The 20,034-nt window shown below is 40.9% G+C and overlaps 1 protein-coding gene across 1 annotated transcript in view; it reads right to left on the minus strand.

Annotated features, from left to right (window-relative positions):
* SHCBP1 (SHC binding and spindle associated 1) overlaps window positions 1–17,056 on the minus strand; it is a 29,188-nt gene extending 12,132 nt beyond the window's left edge. The window contains exons 1-8 of the mRNA XM_058527729.1: window positions 16,927–17,056; window positions 14,029–14,196; window positions 13,765–13,880; window positions 10,917–11,125; window positions 5,843–5,935; window positions 2,616–2,849; window positions 2,359–2,527; window positions 1,910–2,030 (exon numbers count right to left, since the gene is read on the minus strand). Coding sequence (XP_058383712.1) covers window positions 1,910–2,030; window positions 2,359–2,527; window positions 2,616–2,849; window positions 5,843–5,935; window positions 10,917–11,125; window positions 13,765–13,880; window positions 14,029–14,196; window positions 16,927–17,041 — 1,225 coding nt within the window. The 5' untranslated portion in view covers window positions 17,042–17,056. The remainder of the gene's footprint in view (window positions 1–1,909; window positions 2,031–2,358; window positions 2,528–2,615; window positions 2,850–5,842; window positions 5,936–10,916; window positions 11,126–13,764; window positions 13,881–14,028; window positions 14,197–16,926) is intronic.
* Between the last annotated feature and the right edge of the window lie 2,978 nt (window positions 17,057–20,034).

Genomic DNA, 20,034 nt, shown 5'->3' on the forward strand with positions numbered 1-20,034 from the left:
AAACAGTTTTAGCTTTTGGAAAAATAGGTCTACTTGGCTAACCAATAAACAACATTGGATCTCTACAAATCTTAATCAAACTAACAATGCAGGCCAGACCTCTGAATGGGCTTACAAAAAATTGGAGCACCAGAAAACTAGAGAATTTGCCTGACTTGCATCATAAAACAGAACCACATAGACAGAGCTGTAAGAAATAATTCTCACTGTTTAAAATGAGTTTCTGCTTGAGTAAATAAAAGCAGTAACTACATTAAAGAGGCAAAGCCACCAAGGTTTCCTATATGTGAAGAGTGCAGACAAGCCTTTGGGGCACTAGAGGACGCAAGAGGGCTCCAGACCTGGGGATGCTGCCAGTGAGGAACCCAGACGACTGGATTATGAGTCATTTTTTTTTCTGATTCTTTTTATGTGTCTGCCTGTATTTTGCACATTTTCTACAATAACCATTGTTTTTTATCATCAGAAAAAGAAAACATATAAAAATAATCGCCACATTAAGGAAAAAACAGATTATTACATAAACAAGTTATGTATTCTTAGCAGTTTAAAACATAAAACCACCACCTAAGTGAATGGATGTTCTAAACAAGAAAGAAAAACCCTACTATAAGTACTGTTAATACCCTACACATAGTAGGTACTCAATGTATATCTCTTATTCTAAGTGTTAGCTATAGATCAGATAAGCTAGCAGATAAGCTTGATCTTACTCAGGAACAAGTACTCCATATATTCACTCTAGAGATACCATCTGATTCCCCAAATTCTCAGAAATACCCTCTATTAGTAAATTTACAGTCATTTTTACACTTAACTATCAGAATTCTACATGGTTAGTTATGACATTTTGGCAATTACATTATAATTTCCTCACCAATCTAGGAAGAACTCTTACCCACCATACAATCTATAATATTAATGCTACTTTCACCACGCCAAAAAATAAAGTGTTTTTATTGCAATGATTTATCCTACAAATGTGTTATTTATATACATACATCTATTATATATCAAATATTAGAGAAGAGAAAGAACAAAAATTACACACATAAAACAAAAAAGGGGTGAGGTGATGTACTAGTGAACAGCAGGAAATTAAACTCCCAGCCGTGCTTCCATTAAGAAGTTCTGACAAGATAAAGAACATAGCTTAAGCAGTTTGTGAACAGCTGCACAAGTCCTAAAATGGTATATGATTTTTTGCTTTATTGTTAACTTGAAGATCTTTTGGTAAATAGCTGAGCAGGTGCATCTACGTTTGATACGTTACGGAAATATACAGGACCAAGACGAATGATTGAAAAGTAACCTAAATTTAGGAATCACTCTAGATGTACAATAAGATTATAACTGCTAAAAAGTTCTTTTTAATAATCTTTCAATATGAAGATACAAAGTGTTGAATTTGTGACATTCAGCAAGCTTTTAAAGAAGTAAGATAAAGATTTTTGGTCCATTTCCAAGTTCGAGCTATACCTCACAAAAATATGCTAAATTTAAAACAAAAAGCCATGCACAACATATGCAAAATAAGAGTAAGCAACAAATAAAACAATACTAAACTTTAAAAAAAATATTGCTTAAAATATTTTTTTTTATTCTAGAAATGAGATTTTCTTTCCATAAACCACCTACAATCTGGAAAGTATGGTTCTTCCTAATGGTCTTTTTTCTCTGTATTTGTCTTCCCAACACATGTAATGCCACAAAGAACCATACCTCACTCAAGTTGCTCAAACACTGAGTCAATACCGTGTACGCTTTAAATACCCTTAATGTTTTAAGGCACCTCATCTGAAATCAAATGGGTTGAAATCATATTCTTGGAGCTTCAACAAGATCAGTGATTTACTATTTTCTTAAGTGTATCATACATGAGTTTGGTTGTGTGATCTTCCATACTCACCTTCCAACTCAATGGAGTCAGCAATGGAGAATGTGCCATGTACCACGTAACGGCCAGGACAAACAATAACAGTGTCACCTTCATAGCAGGCATTTATAGCAGACAACGGATCACCGTGGAACTAGAAAACAACAACAACATATTGCAAATATACACCCCCAAAAGCAACCTGAATATTACTCCATGTGCCTTCTTGTTTCACTTTGAAAAAGGAGCCAAAACTGCACGCGTAAGTATCTCCTTCACACTCCTACTGAAGATACCTTCAGTATCACTGAACCCAGTGCAGGCTTGGTGACCAGCGCTGACAGAAGGCAGTGCTCTCACTATCCCCACTGCACAGAAACCAGCTCTGGGAAGCTCCTGTAAACACTCTGTAGAATTCAGGAAAACCTGGGGTACATCGGAAGCAAAATAAAGCCACCTGGAGCAAGAAATTCTCCTTTTACCTGAATCTCTGTTTCCTCCTTACAAGGCTCCTGACAAAGCCTGTCCCTGAGCAGGGACCACAGCAGACCAGTCATCATGGTGGAGGCGACCACATGGGTGATCTTCTGACCATTTGGACGGATGCCCTTTGCTTGGATATTAGAATTCTTCTGATAACCAAACACATATCTTAAAGAAACCACACAGACCCATCAGTTCTAGTAAGATAGCCAGTGAGAAAAGATGCCAACTAACTAAGCAGAACAGATACACGTACCTCAACAAAGGATTCTCAATGAGTTTTAGCTTTTGTTTCAACTGTTCGATCTCTGAATACAATTTTAACCCTTCCACCATGGAGATATTTTCCTGCTCAGAATCAGAGTCACAATGTGACAAACTGCTTCTCAGATTTAAAAACTTCCTGTAACTTTCCTCACATTGAGACAACAGGTTGTGGTAGTCAACAATAAGTCCTGAGGGAACTCGGTCTTCAAGAATGTCATAATGCCTGCAAGTTTAAAAGCAAATTGAAATCCACCGCCTTTCAGACACATTTTCCTGTCATTAAGACAGCCCATTCAGTCCTCAAAGACCCAGTAAGAAAAGTGTTTTGTAGTATATAACTCAGGTACACGTTAAGTCTTTCTGAATAGCACTCGATTATAAGTGGAAGCTGTTGCAAGTTTCAAGCACCACTTCACTAAAGTCACTATAATTTTTCTTCTTTTGAGGAGTTGCTATTTTTTCTTCTTAGATCCAAGCATTTGTGCTTTAGAAACACTGAAAGTTCACGTTGCACAATTTGTATTATTTGTATTTATATCATTATTTAATAAGAAATTATTTTCTGATATAGTAGACTCAAAATCTTAATAAGTGGGTGGCAGAGGGCAATCTGGGGGTGGGGGTGGGGAAGGAAGTATCCTAAATAGTTTCATAACAATGTTTAAGAATGTCATATTTATAGGATCAAAAATTAAAAATGATTCAAATCATCTAGTCCTTCTTCACATTTAAAGCACTATGGCACAAAATTATGCTGAATATTCCCTCAGGAGGAGTATTAGAGTATTTCAAAAACATAAGCCTTTGAGATTCTGAGGAAAAAAATAAACTGTCATTACTGGAGAGTGATTAAAACAAAATAACTTTGTATTGGACTACTTTATTGGCACTTAAAATTTATTATTAATTTATATAACATCAAATATATAAACAAAAAGTATTTCTAAATGCAATAAAATAATTTATGAATGTACAATCAAGAAAATGGATGTGAAGTCAATGGATTTGAGAATAAACTGCAATATTATTGTCGTTATCTGTAGTTTTAAAATAATTGCTTTATTTCTCAATTAAAAAAGTATATTGATTAGCTATGCCTTAGGCCAGAGCTTCTCAACCTTGGCTGCATATTAGACACACTGGGGAGCTTTAAAAAATACAGACGCCCAGGTCTCCATCCAGACCAATTAAATTGGTCTCTAGAAGTAGAGAGGTATTTTTTAAAGTTCCTTGGGGATTCTAATGCGCAGCCAAGGTTGAGAACTATTGCCTTAGATGATGTTTTTTTCACTCAGTCATGCTGTAAATAAGATAGGGGAAAAAAAACAGAACCACATCCTAAACAAACACATCAAATTATGGTGAACATTCAAACAGTATTTAAAAGGAATAAAAAATAAATTTATTTCCACTTTTCAAGTAAATGAATTAGGTGAAGCTTAAAAAGCAAGGAGTTCATCTGCTTTGGTTAATCCATACGGACTTAAAGATATTCTAGAAACCCACTTTACAAACAAGAAATTGGGGAGCAAACCACTGACTGCTTGATTAGGTCTATTAAGTTACGAAGATTAAGACTCAAATTTTAAAATAAGTTTCTAAGCATTTCCAATATCCGTGCCAATCAGCTTATTTCTTCTCATTATAGTGATACTTTATAGTCTAGAAGCAATGAACCAACATCTGTGTCTCAGACCCATAAGCTTTGAAACAGTGTTTTGAATTAGAAAGGAAAAATATTTACTGCACAGTGCAAAATCCAGACAATATGGTCTGATTCCCTTTAAATCTTGACTGTTGATAGCTCTACTCCTATCTTAGCCTACAGACCTTTTTGAAGAGTCTGCCTACATTTGATAACATTGTAGTTTATCCATCACGTACCAAAGTTCCTTCTCAATAACTAAAAGCAATTCCTCCCTTATGCTTTCCTACCTGCCAGTGATGTACAAAGTACGTACATAAATCATTTCCTGCTGTTCAAACACGTAAGGCTGTCAAATAGGAATAGTTTTTTTCCAAGTAAAGATCAAATTTGCCAGATATACAATATTCACCTACCATTATATTTCACTTCAATCAAAACCAATCACTGCTCTTTAAGAGCGAGTGTATCAAAATTAGAAAATTTGCAAGCATTGAAATTCTGGCATTTTATTGAATACACTATGGGAAAACAGGAAATGCACAATGGAAAAATTGGAAAAGCTAAATAGAAGTTATAGTCAATTTATGAAGAGCTGAAATCAGATACACATAATTCTAAACCAGGTAGAACCATTAACCAGACTTTTCACATATTTTCTACTTATTATTTACTATTTACACCAAGAGAAGCTTACTAAGTCAAATTGGATTCCAAAAATGTAGAGTTACTGGCTTATCTTATGTAACCAAATCATCTTTCACACATGGAAAAAAATTATCTTGTACAATTTTTTTGGAGTGCAAGTTCTAATTTTATTCTTACTGCTGCACTGCCTATAAAATGACTACTCATGAATATAAGAAAACTTCTCTGGTCTTAGAGCACCATCTAGTGGAAGGCTAAATGCCACATGTAACAAAGCGCAGAAAAACAACTATTTGGGTTGCATGGTTGATTTGTGCTATTTTTGTACGGAAGGGTTTTTCCCTTCCAAAATATGATAAGTTAGAAGAAGAATGTGTTTAGGTATTTTGGAAACTCTTATTCACCACGAATATTAACTATTTAGTATTTTCATCTATTTGTCAAATAAGATTAAAGACAAGAACTTGACACAACATCCTGAGATAAATCTGTTCGTTTAGCCTAGTGTGTTTTACTGCAGGAACTTATAATAAAGCCATATATCTTTAAAAGTACTCTTTAACAAAATGACAACAAAAACGTCTTCTGTAATTCAATTTAATTTCACTGTTTTTCAAACAATTGTCTTTGAATTTAACAAAGGCGTTTTTTCTAACACATTAGCTCAGTTGAGTTTTATTCAGATTTATAAAAGTTGTATGTTTTTGAACTCTCTGCTTTCAGACTCAGTTTATAAACACTAAAAGTAGGTTTCTCTGCACTTGTACAAATTCCATTTAGTAATTTGTCTATCGGTTACGCCATTTGTACATCAGTCTGTTTCTGTTTCTGTGGGCCCCTGACGTATATATACAACAGGCAGGTAAAATTAAACCATGGGTGGCTATTTTCCAGCGTGTACAAGGTCACTAATAAATACTTACAATCTCAATCGAGGTTCAACACATCTGACAAAATAATCGTACTCATCCTCCTCTTCTTCATCCCAACTCCTCCAAATGTTTTGGTAGAAAAACCTAAAAAGGAAATTAGTAACATTCAAATTGAATCACTGGCTCAAAATGTTAGGCTTTTGGATGGGTGAGAGCTACAGAGGAAATCAAAACAATTCTACCAACTATGGTGGAGAATGCTATGGATCTGCTACACATTCTTGATAGGAGTCACACGGACCTTCTTCAGATGGGCTAAAGAAGTTTCTCCACAACACTGGCTCTGGTAGGACTTTCTTTTTATCAGAAGAACTACTTATTGACCATCTGTAACTGGGTGGATGGTAGTGCCATTTGTTGAGACAGAAAAAACTGGGAGAGAAACAGGTTTAGGGTTGACAAGAAAGAGTTCTGTTCTTGCCATGTTCAAATTGAGATGCCTGTGTGACCTCCAAGTGGATGACGTCTGAGTAAAGACGAATATACAAGCCCAGAGCTAGAGGGAGAGCCAGGGCTAGAGACACAAATCTGGGAGCTGCCAGCATATTGACGCATCAAAGCAAGAGATGAGATCATCTAGGGACATAACATAAAGCAGTAGTTCTCAACCCTGGCTGCACGTTAGAGTCCCCTGGGAAGCTTTTAAAAGTAGATTCCCAATCCTATCCAGGCCAATAAATCAGACTCTCTTAAAGGCTGGCAGCAGGGAGAGGGGGTGATATACAGGATCCATATGTTTTTAAAGTGCCCAAGTGATTTAACAGATTTTTTATTATGGAAAATTTCAAACATATACAAGTGCAAATAGTATCATGAATACCATGCATCCATCACCCAGCTTCAACAGTTATCAACTCATGGCAAATCTTATTTCATCTCTATCCCACCCACTTACTTCTCTGTTCCCCTCCCCCCACAATCCTGACATGGATTATTTTAAAGCAAATCTCAGACATCTCATTTCATTCATAAATTTGTGAATTTCCTGCACAGTATGTTTCTGTAAAATAAATCTTTATACCAAAAAAAAAAAAGTTTTTAATTCCTTAATATCAGAATATCCAGTCAGTGTTCAATTTTCCCTAATTGTCTCTTTTGTTGTTGTTTTACATTTGGCCTGTTCAAATCAGGATCCAAACAAGGGACAGCCACTGTCTCTAATTAAATCACTTTATTCTGTAGATTATCCCTCCCTCTTTTTCTTCTTGCAATTTATTTAATAGTTTCCCACACTCTGAATTCTATTGATTGCATTCCCGTAGAGTTGTTTAACATGTTCTTCTGTTTCCTTTATTTCTAGTAAACTGATAGTAAGATCTAGAGACTTGAGCAGCTTTAGGAAGGATTTTTGGGCAAAAATACTTCATGTGGAAGTATTATTCCATCAGAAAGCACATGACACCTGGTCATCTCTTTTGATGACGAGGTTAAGAATGATCAATGGATTCAATCAATGATCAATCGTGCTGTCAGCCTGATCCATCTACTATGAAGTTCCCCATCAGTTTTCTGCCAATAGTCATAGCAGACATTGATGATCATTGCCTAGAACCTTTATTTCATTACCAGTTGCAAAATACTGATATTCTGATCCTATCATTCTTTCTTCATGTATTAGTTGGACGACTCCCATAAAGAAAATTCCCAGGTGATTCTAAAGTGCTTCCAATGCTGATTACAGAGAGAAAAGAGTAGACAGCCTAGGACTGATCCCTGGGTAACTCCAAACATTCTAAAGTTTGAGCATGAGAGGAAAAGCCAGCCAAGATGACCAAGAAAGAAAGCCAATGACACAGCATCAGAATGGTGGTGTCCCAGAAGCTGGGAGGAGAACGTGTGAAGAAGATGGGAATGATCAAATAACTAGAATGTGACCCAGAGGTCAAGCAAGATGAATCAGAGAAGTGACAACTGGTGACAAGAACATGGAGGACTTTGGTGACCTTAAGCACAACTTCAGGGGTGCTGTAGGGACTGAAACATTACTGGAAAGCCAGGAAGCACAAACTGACTATAACTCTGTCAAGAAGTTCTACTATTAAAAGGAAGGAGCAGTGAAAATGAAGCCATCTCATAATGCTTGTAAATTGGACTGCCAGTCTCTTCACTTCTAGAGTCCATCTTTAAAAAAAAAAAAATGGGGGCTGGCCCGGTGGTGTAGTGGTTAAGTTCACTCGCTCTGCTTCGGCGGCCCAGGGTTCACAGCTTCAGATCACGGGCACAGACCTACGCACAGCTCGTCAAGCCATTCTGTGGCAGGTGTCCCACATACAAAATGGAGGAAGATGGGCAAAGATGTTAGCTCAGAGCTAATCTTCCTCAGCAAAAAGAGGAGGATTGGCCAATGGATGTTAGCTCAGAGCCAGTCTTCCTCATAAAAAAAAAAAAAAAATGAACATGAGAATGCCTTTACTCAATTAAAAAAACTCTGCTGGCTCCTTGTTGCCCTCAGACTAAAATCCAAATTCCTGAACATGGTGATATGACATGGATTCACAATCTGGCTCTTGAGCATCTCTCTTGCCTCAGAACCCCAGCATGCAAACTCCTAATTTCACAAGCTCTTTAAAATCTCCGTGTGGCATGCTGGGCACGCTGCCAGAAGTGCCTTCCAACTTCTCCACCTGGGAACCTTATATTGACATTTCAAGACCCAGCTCAAATATCATCCTCACCAGTACCATATTGAGCATTCACATCTGCACGTCCTCCAGTGTTTATTCTCTCAAGACACAAACTTGAGAGGCAACCTTGACTTCTCCTATATCCACTCACATCTCCTCATCCCCCATACCCACTCCACCACCAAGTCCTAGCCATCCTACTTTCTCAATAAGCCTCCATCTGTCCTCTCCATCTCCTCACTCTAGTCTACGCTCTTGCCTCTTAACTGGTCTCCCTATTCCATCTCCCTCCATTTGTTTTCCACACAGCAGCCAGAATGAACCTTTTAAAACACAAAGCTGATCATATTCACCCTTGAATGAAAACCCTTCAGTGGTTTCCCACTGCTCTTAAAGACAACAATGATTAATTGGCTGACATAGCTCTGCAGCTTCTGACCCCTGACAAGCTCTCTAAGCTGGTTACCTAAGTCTCTCCCATTACTGTCTGTGCTCCAGCCATGCTGGCCTTTTGGCTCCTTCAGCTCACTGAGCTCCTGGACCTGTTCCCTCCCCCACCCCTGCCAGAACCCCTTTCACCTAGCCAACCCTTCAGAACCAAGTTCAAATGCCATTTCCTCAGGAAATAAGCAGGTAACAGCAACCTGACCCAGTCTTAGAACACTCTGTAATTCTTCATAGCACTCCCTGCAGTTTCCAATCACGTATATATCTCTGTGTGATTATTTCATCAAAGGTCATCTCCCACCTGTAGACTGACAGCTCTCTGGTGATGGTGACTGTGTTTGTTTCGTGCACCAGTCAAATCTCACCCTCAGCACAGGACTCAACGCTTGAATACTTATTGAATAAACAAACAAATGAAAACCCTCCTAATTTGACCTTTTCTGGGCACTGACCAGAATGTGAGCCATCAAAATTAAGAATATATTTAGCCAGGCTCCCCTTCAAATAATGCCATTACTAATTCCAGATACTTGTCTTTCTATCAACTTTTATACCCATAGATTAGCTCCATGATTCCTAAACTCATCAATTATCCCTTTACCTTCAAATGCTTCAATTGATGGATTATTTTAAGTGAGAGAAATATAAGGGAGTTATTCCAATTCTGGACAGAAGCCAATTCTTTATATTTATATTGCTTGGCCTAATATTGAACATCTAGGGTTAAATGTTCTTACATACAATTAAAAATTTTCAATGAGATGTCTTGGAAGCAGGAACCAAGACACTCGGCTTCTTTGTAGAGTATTCAAATTAAGCTTGGCAAAACCAGGTTAACTCACTAATGAGTGAGTTAAAAACTGGAAAGTACTTTTTAAACTACAAAACACCAAGAACATCATTAACATGATCATTATATTATCCAGTCTTCCAGTTCCTGGAGGAATATAAGTCTATTTTAAAATAGCCAAAAGTAAGTCTTTCTTAGTGAATATACTTATGTACAGAAGATCCAAAAGAACTATTTGTATCAGCAACTGACAAAAGATTTATCTGGAAAACTGAAAAAAGCATACCTATTAATTCAGGTATGGACTTTCCTTCTCACTGAGGGGACAAGGGGTGCACTTATGCAAGTGGAAATCAACCAAAAAAGGTTGCAAGGCATGAGCACATCCGCTAAGGATCCTGGAAATGAGAAAACACCTTTTTTGACCAGACACATCCTTGAAAAAACTGTGTACGGGTCTTATCAGTGCACAGGTCCTGGTATACCACCTTCATCACTTTCTTTTTTTTTTTTTTTTTTTTTGTGAGGAAGATCAGCCCTGAGCTAACATCCATGCTAATACTCCTCTTTTTGCTGAGGAAGACCGGCTCTGAGCTAACATCTATTGCCAATCCTCCTCCTTTTTTTTTCTTCCCCAAAGCCCCAGTAGATAGTTGTACGTCATAGTTGCACATCCTTCTAGTTGCTGTATGTGGGACGCGGCCTCAGCACCGCGGGAGAAGCAGTGCGTCGGTGCGCACCCGGGATCCGAACCGGCCGCCAGTAGTGGAGTGCACACACTTAACCGCTAAGCCAAGGGGCCGGCCCCATCACTTTCTTCCTTTCCTCTTATATTCAAGTACGTCAACCATAAGCCTTAGCTTTCAGAATTTTTAAGACAGTTTCCAAATATATACAAACAAAATTAAGAATCTCTTATCTTTTGTTAACATTTGGGGACACTGAGTGAAAGCTATACAGGAATCCTTTGTACTATTTTTTCAACTTTTCTGTAAGTCTGAAATTGTCTCAAAATGAAAACTTAAAACATCTTTAAAAATTTTTTTAATTTAAACAAGAGTCCCCTGTCTTTGAATATTTTAAAATATTGCAATGACCAAGTTTACAGTTTGAGTTTCAAATCTAGGTACAATATAACCCAGAATTACTGCATTTCATCCAAAGTTTCTGGCCACAAGATTATTTTTATCAACTCTCTTTCTACCTGACATGCTCAATTGCAAGCGCTGTCTGGTCAAATACTCCAGAATCATCAAAAACAACCCACAGCTCCTGCAGGGGCAACCGATGTTCCTTCAGCTCGAGGAGCTCTTTCATACACTCCAGGGTAAAAGTGCTCACTTGAGATTCACAGAGGTACGGGTCAGCAAGTCTCACTACAGCCTTCAAGGCTGCAAAGTCCACATCTGTGACCTGAAATTTAAAATAGTGTGACTTAACACATGGAAATCAAAATTAAGACACATATAAAACACTACTTATAGTCTGATTTGTTTGTTTGTTTGTTTGTTTTTGTTTTTTGTTTTTGTGAGGAAGATCAGCCCTGAGCTAACATCCATGCCAGTCCTCCTCTTTTTGCTGAGGAAGACCGGCCCTGAGCTAACATCTATTGCCAATCCTCCTCCCTTTTTTTTTTCCCTTTTTTCTCCCCAAAGCCCCAGTAGATAGTTGTACGTCATAGTTGCACATCCTGCTAGTTGCTGTATGTGGGATGCCGCCTCAGCATGGCCGGACAAGCGGTAGGTAGGTGTGCGCTGGGGAACCCAACCCGGGCCGCCAATAGCAGAGCATGCGCACTTAACCACTAAGCCACAGGCCGGACCCTGGCCTGATTTTCTTTAAGCATGAAATGGGAGGGGGAAGCCTTTTTCTTACCCACATGGAACTTATATTGTAATCGAGGAGACAAATAAATAGGATGGTGACAAGTATGTGACAGAGAATAACTAGCAGGGTTAGTGGTCTGGTTTTCCTGGGATGGTCAGGGGGAGTCACTTCTGAGCTGCGACGAAGAAGATGAAAAGGAAGCAGCATCTGAAGAGCAGGAAGGTGCAAAAGGTCCTGTAGCAGAGATGAGCTTGGCAGCCAGAGGAGCAGAAAGGCAGTGTTTCTTGCTGGAACCAAAGGAAGGAAATGGGGGTGGGGACAGCAGGAGATGAGGTGAGAGCTGGGGGCAAGGAGACCAGGATGTGAAGGGATGGAAGGAGCTTGGATTTTAACGTGTTCTCGAGCACAACGAGAAGCCATAAGGCCAACACCAGGCCTTTGGTAAATGCAATGTATTAGAGGTTTCAGTTAGAGGAAATGGCACACTTCTCTTTAAAACAACAACCCGGACTGCATTTAGAGAATTGACAGGGCCGGGGGACACAACAATGACATCATCATAATCAAATTATTAGCCTGAACTGCAACCAAAGATATTTGCATAATCCAAAATTTAAACCTCAGAGGGAGCAGCTACAGCCCCCGGTCTTGTCTGTAATCCCTGCAGTGGGGACGGCATTTTCTGAAGGAGCTTTGGCAACAACTCGTATTCACACTCCCTACTGTCATATGTTAGTTTAACAGGGCTTTTGTGGTCCAGTTAAGAAACACTGAGAAAAAATTCACAGCTGTAATTAGAGTGCAAATTTAACGTAAAAAGTCCACTCAGTTGAAAAATAAGATTGTTTTTACTTTCTGCAATGGAACACATTATCAAGAGATTAACCACATATCTACAAATTTGTTAGGCAAAAACAGGCTAGTTTTCAAATGCCTGTTTGGTTTGAGCTACATAATGGGCTACAACTAGAAGGTAAAAAATTAATTGGAACTCCATTGACTTCATAATCAGGCCTCTTTATTTTTTAAATGGTCTCAAACACCTCCTCCCCATCATAGGTTTACAACCCATTTCCCCTCATCAAATGACATTGAAACTTAAACCGCCTCAATTCTCTGGTAGCTCCTCTTCAGCTGCCTTTAAAATTTGCAGAACACTTCACACACCATGGCAATTAGATGTGAAAAACATGCTACTTTCAATCAGCTCATAAACTTTAATTAAAAATATACATTTTGAATCACCAAGACAAAAAACAACAAATGTTGGAGAGGATGTGGAGAAACAGGAACCCTCATACACAGCTGGTGGGAATGCAAACTGGTGCAGCCTCTATGGAAAACGGTATGGAGATTCCTCAAAGAATTAAAAATAGAGATGCCCTATGATCCAGCCATCCCACTACTGGGAATCTATCCAACGCACCTGAAATCAACAATCCAAAGAGGCTTATGCACCCCTATGTTCATTGCAGCATTATTCACCATAGCCAAGAAGTGGAAGCAACCTAAGTGTCCCTCGACAGACGATTGGATTAAGAAAATGTGGTATATATATATACAATGGAATACTACTCAGCCATAAAAAAAGACAAAATCGTCCTATTTGCAACAACATGGATGGGCCTGGAGCGTATTATGTTAAGTGAAATAAGCCAGAAAGAGAAAGACAAACACTGTATGATCTCACTCATATGTGGAATATAAACCAACACATGGACAGAGAAAACTGGACTGTGGTTACCAGGGGCAGTGGGGGTGGGGGGTGGGCACAAGGGGTGAAGGGAGTCATATATATGGTGATGGACAAACAAAAATGTACAACCCAAAATTTCACAATGTTAGAAACCATTAAAACATCAATTAAAAAAAAATATATAGGGGCCGGCCCGGTGGCGCAAGCGGTTAAGTGCGCGCGCTCCGCTGCGGCGGCCCGGGGTTCGCTGGTTCGGATCCCGGGCGCGCACCGACGCACTGCTTGGTAAGCCATGCTGTGGCGGCGTCCCATATAAAGTGGAGGAAGATAGGCACAGATGTTAGCCCAGGGCCGTCTTCCTCAGCAAAAAAAGAGGAGGATTGGCGGATGTTAGCTCAGGGCTGATCTCCTCACAAAAAAAAAAAAAAAAGAAAAAAAAATATATATATATATACACTGTGGCTATAACAGTCTGAAGGAAAGTGCTTTTAGCTAGAGACAAATGTCTTAACAACAGAATTAAATTTACCTCAACCAGCACCTCGAACACACTAGTGTGCCAGACTGCCCGCCATCCAGACGGTTCAAGGACCTTCTCCAAGAACTCCGCTGTGAATTCTCTTACCTCAGAGGCCTTGCAGTCAGCTACAAACAAATTAAACACAGAAAGAATGGAGAATGCATAAAACAGAGAGAAGTTAATAAATCCACTTTCTCAGAACCAACAACGGGCAGTCTAAAGGACTGAGATGGACAAACTACTTGTTAACTAAAGATAAGAGAACCAACTCACCTAAAATGTAATCTTGATAGGCTCTAAATCGCTCATAGAACAAAAGATGACTTGTTTGGAACATTTCTGGGAAATGAGTTTTTCCTTCTGGCACAAAGCTTTGTAAACCGGTACCTGGCTTATCATGATTGCTACAATCACTGTATGAATCTTCATCTTGGAAGAAACCTAAGAGAACAACAAAAATAAGTAGGCTCAACTATCCCAGACACATCCAGTGCTTATACACTGCTACTGTTTTCATATCCTTGCTTAGAAACTCCAAGCAAAACATAAACAAGGATTTGGTATGATGCTTTCCTTACCTCTATCGTTGTCAGAAGAAACCAGTTTTCCAAACTTAAAAATATCTCAAAATCCAAGTTCTACTTCAAAATAATATGAACTTAAAATCTTTCACAGGTTAGGTTTTTGTTGTTGTTCTGTGAAGTTTTTCAGGGAGGCAGAGCAAGAGGGTTGTTTTTTATTTCAGTGGAAATCACCCAAGTTCTCCTTCAAAGGATACAGCTATGATTCTTACTATGGCTAGCAACGTGTAACAGTCAAATATCTTAGTCTTTTTTTTCCCAAAACAATTCCATAAAGCTGCATTAAAGTAAAGAGCTGGTTTCCTACACTCCCTCTCAAACGAGTTGAAGTCTCCTTTTATTTTCTACAACATCAGTCTGTCAATGGTCCCTCAATAAACAGGGATGAGAGATTCTTAATAGTGCATAAGGTTTACTTCACTAAAGCTACTAGGTTCCTCCTCACTAATTTCAATGACTGTACCTAAGGAAAAGATTAGAAAATGCTAATCACATTCGGGTTGGGCTGTATGTAATTATGTTTCATAAGGCCTGATTTGGCCAGTGGCATATCTAATTCTGTGTAATATGATGTTTTTAATCAACAAAACGACTACTAAATAAACAATGCTGAGGGTAGCATTTAGACTCGCAAAGTAGTTTCCAGAGGTGGTTTCAGGGAACGTATCTGAGACTGTTATTAGCAGCAGTCTTTCTCTCCCTCCACCCCCTACATTTTCTCTTTCTTCGACTTCTTTGCCCCTGTTCAGCCACCAGAATTACTTGACCCAACAGATGACCAAAGTGTACTCAAGGGGCTACTGCTCTCCAACACCAGCGCACATGAGCCTCAGAGGACATCAATACCTTACTAGCTGTGAGACAACCTCTCTGTGCATCAGTTTCCTCTCCTATAAAGGGAAGGTAAAATAGTATGCCTACTTCAATTAAATTGAGAATTAAATAAATTACTTGTTAATCACTTACAACAGTACCCATCACATAGTATATGTAAATGTTTGTTAAAGAACTAATACCTTCACCTCACACCCATTAGGATGGCTACTATCAAAAAAACAAGAAAAGCTATCAAGAAAACAAGTGTTGGCAAGGATGTGGAGAAATAGAAACCTTTGTGCACTGCTGACAGGCATGCAAAATGGTACAGCTGCTGTGGAAAACAAAATGGTGGTTCCTCAAAAACTTAAAAATAGAATCACCATATGACCCAGAAACTCCAGTTCTGGGTATACACCCCAAAGAATTGAAAGCAGGGTCTCCAAGAGATATTGGTACACCCACATTCATAGCAGCATTATTCACAATAGCTAAAACAGGGAAGCAACCCAAGTGTCCATCAATGGATAAATGGATAAGCAAAATGTGGTATATCCATACAATAGAACATTATTCAACCTTAAAAAGGAAGGAAATTCCGCAATATGCTACAACATGGATGAACCTTGAGGACATTATGCTGAGTGAAATAAGCCAGTCACAGAAAGACAAATACTGTATGATTCCACTGATATGAGGTACTTAGAGTAGTCAAAATCATAGACAGAAAGTATGATCATGGTTGCCAGGCCTGACGGGAGGGGGAATGGGGAGTTATCATTCAACAGGTATAGAGTTTCAGTTTGCAAGATGAAAAGAGTTATGGGATTGGATTCTGGTGATGGCTATACAACAACGTAAAAGTATTTAATACCACTGACCTATACACTTAAAAAATGATTAAGATGGTAAATTTTATGTTATGTGTATTTTAACAATAAAAAAAGAGGAAAAGAAAGAATACCTTACGTCAGCACAATTCTTTACAGCCACTTTGAAAGTACTGCTTTTCACACATTATTTCACTTCATTGACACCACTCTGTAGGACCATTGGCTCTGTTTTCCAGATGGGAAAACTGAAGCCACGTGACTTTTGCCAGTTCATAAGAGGGGTTAGTAGTGGAATTAAGTCACATCCATGTTTTCTCACTTTGTCAGGACTTTCCAGTACACAATGCAACTGAAAATGTTAAACTAAAAACCTGAACCAGCTTAAAATATCAGGAAAAATAAATAAATAATGGAATCTCCATAAAGAGGCAGAAAGGACTGAGAACTAGACCTGGGTTCTATTTTCAGACTCTGTCCCAAATTGGCTCCGCTAACTTTGGGCATGTCACCTGCCCTCAGTGCTCAGTGCAGCTATCTAGGCCAAGGGTTCAGGTTGCTTCTTTCGAGAAAGCAGAGTGTGGTTCACGACCTCCTCTGAGATGCGGATAGAAAAGGTGAGCCCTCCCGCACAGAGACAGGCGCCCCGAGCCTCCGGAAGCCCACCCAGACATCCGGGCTGGGAACTCCCGGCCGGTCAACTCCTCCCGGTCTCGGGAAGCTGAGGCCAGACTGCCAGGGAGAAGGGGCAGTTGCCCAAGGTACCGCCCGACTTTGACGTCCCGAGAGTGGGTCGGAGCCTCGCACGGCCACCATCGTCACCCCGCCCGCGGGTCCGGAAGGCCTAAGACCCGGGCGCCCTCGGGGGGCCCAACGCCACAGGCCGCCGCGGACACGGCCCGCCGCTGGGAGGCGGCTCCTCGGCCGGCAGGGCGGGTGCTCACCTTTCTCGAGGGGCGCCGGCTCCTCCTCGGCCCCCCAGCCACTGGGCTCCGGCCCCGGACACGGCGCCATCGCCTCCGACCCCAGCCAGACACCCGCCAGCACCCCGTCAGCCATTTCAAATTTCCGCGGGCGGCCTCCTAGCCTCGCGATGTGATGATGCGGGCGCTTCTGATTGGAGAGTGGGCCGAGGCTCTGGGGCCAATGAAAGGGAGGCTTGCACAGCCCGTATCCGCACGGGCCCCGCCCCCTGCAGCCTCCGCCGAGCGCGTGACCTGCGCCTGCGCGCTGTCCGCTGGCGGGCGAGAGGTTCTTCTCGCCCCCGGGTTTTGGGTTTCTGTTTACAGGGAGGCGGTTGACAAAGTTGAATTGGGACGTAATTTGAGGTGATTTTCGAAGAACTAACAAGCCATGCCTGGAAATGGGGCTCTTAACCTAGAAGTAAAGAGCCAAAATGAGAGGCAGTGGAGCGTTTGTTTTGGGATCACAGAATTGAATTCGGGGAGCACAGGTTCAGGTGGAAACCCAAATAGTGTCCCAATTACAGGAGAGGGGCTTAGGGTTTTTATGAGGGAAAGGGAGGATGAGGTGAGCTGTATTAAAGAAGAGTTCGTTGGTGCTGGGTTAGGTAAGGCTAGGTTTGTACTTCATAGGTTGGCCTGAGGTTCCATCCTCAGACAAAAGGCCAGAATTGTACTTCATTGACTGGTTAGTTGTGGGTCACCAGCCAAGTCCAGTTTCATCAGTCCTTACAAACAAGATACCCTTCTCCATACTGACTTCTTTGGATGGTTAGTGGTTTGCAAGATAAAGAAAACAAAATGGGCAAGACGATTCCTCTGAAATGGCTGCTCTGGCTCTATTTTAAAATGGCTCCACTCATGTCGTCTTTCACAGGGTATAGAGGAAAAGGCCCTGGATGGAGAACCAAAAAACATAGTATTTAGACTTGCTTGTGCCATTACTAGTTGTATTACCTTGGGAGAGTCACTTCACCTCTCAGAAGATCATCTTCAATTGTAATAGCATATTGGCCTAGGTGGCTCGGAACCTTTCACCACCAAAAATCAGCCTCTCTCTCTCTCTCTCATTTACTACAAACACACACACACACACACACACAGAGAATATTTTCAAAGATGTCAGATTAAATTTAGTAAGTAAAAGTATGTTTTACCCATATTTATTAATCAAAGGCAACTATAATCTCTGATAATAACAGCTAACATTTATTGAGTATTGTGTGCAAGACACCCTCCTGCACACTTTACCTGCTTATCTTCTTCAGTCTTGAAAAAACACCCTACGGGGAGCCGACACAGTGGTTAAGTTCAGCACACTCTGCTTCAGCGGCCTGGGGTTCATGGGTTTGGATCCCACGCTCAGACCTACACATCACTCATCAAGCCATGCTGTGGCAGCATCCCACATACAAAATAGAGGAAGATGGGCACGGATGTTAGCTCCCGGCCACTCTTCCTCATGCAAAAAGAGGAAGATTGGCAACAGGCATTGGCTCAGGGCCAATCTTCCTCACTCCACCCCCCCCCACACACACACACAAATCCTATGAGACAGGAAATATTATTCCCATTTGACAGATGAGGAAATGGAATCACCAAGAGGTTAAGTATCTTGCCCAATTTAAGCCAGCACAGCCAGGATTACAAACCAGCCAAACTCCAGAAGCCACCCTTGAATGCTTCTGCCAGGCCATATCTGGTCAGAGCTGAGATGGGCCAGCGATAGCAGAGGTTACCAGAACACCAGGTGGGATGAGTCCCACAGAAGGCCAAGAGCCTGGTCGTGACAGTCAGGCTGCACTGTCTCATCACAGGGAAAACATTTCCGCTTACTCCCTTGAGGGAAGACCTTGGGCTAAAGTCTCTCAGATCCCTTACGGCTGAACTGCAGTGGAGCCAGGAGAGGCGACTGTGGAAACCTGCACTTAATTGAGCTTGCTTTTCCAGGAAACAAGATTTCTTTGACTTGCGTACAGACTCTGATCTTAGATTTATTCGTTTACTGAGCAAACATTTATTGAGCACCATGAAGTGAAAACACACAAAACAATAAAATCAAAACTAGCATCAGACCTTGAGGACTAAGCTAGCTTTCTCTTAATTGTCTTTTTAACTCTCCCACCCACAAACCCCACAAGTGGCAGGATTTTTCCTCACTCATCTCCCTCAGTGCTGGAGACAAGATAGCTCTCTTCTTGTTCAATTATCAAATATTTCATCAACGGTCAAGATATTACCCAAACCAGTGCTTCTGGAAAAGTCTTGGAAAGGAGTAGGCGGCCACAGGGTCAGAGACAAAATACCCTTGCTGCTGCAAAATCCATTAAGGACAAATTATTTGTTAAAGTGGATACTTTTCCGAACCTCTGTCAATGTTTATTTGTTACTTGCTCGGATTATATCAAAAGTTTCTAGGGCCGGCTCCGTGGCTTAGCGGTTAAGTGCACGCGCTCTGATGCTGGCGGCCGGGGTCCGGATCCCGGGCGCGCCCCAGGGCACCACTTCTCCGACCAACCCGAGGCCGGGTCCCACGTACAGCAACTGGAAGGATGTGAACCTGTGACATGCAACTGTCTACTGGGGTAGCTTTGGGGGGAAAAAAATGAATAAATAAAAAATCTTTAAAAAAAAAATTAAAAAAAAAAAGTTTCTAGGGTTTTCCCTAAGTGGAGCCCTTTTAGGAGCACACATTTCTTGGGAGTTTGCTTTCCCTGCCCCCTCCCCCTTATCCTAAGGAAAACGGTTTGCCTTCTTCCTTTCCAATCCCTCCACCCACGGCCCATCACAACATTCTACCAGCCCTAAGGGGGGGTGGCACCCATTATTCCTGGTCTTTTTTTATATCTTCGCTCTGTTTCTCACCACTAGGTCCTTGTACTCTCTTTACACATGGGCTCAAATGTAACTGCCCTCCCCGAAAACTTCCCAAAGCCCATTTGCAATCTTGAGACACTGTTGTCACACTTTTTTTCCTCTATGACACCAACTGCTGTGAGGGAGCGCCCTTCCTCTCCTGCTTGCCTGGAGGCCAGTGGCTCCCTCCAGAGGCCTGCCCCTCTGCCCCTGGGCCCTCTGCAGCCAAATCAG

Source organism: Diceros bicornis, chromosome 32 (genome assembly GCF_020826845.1).
Source record: "Diceros bicornis minor isolate mBicDic1 chromosome 32, mDicBic1.mat.cur, whole genome shotgun sequence".
NCBI lineage: Eukaryota > Metazoa > Chordata > Mammalia > Perissodactyla > Rhinocerotidae > Diceros > Diceros bicornis.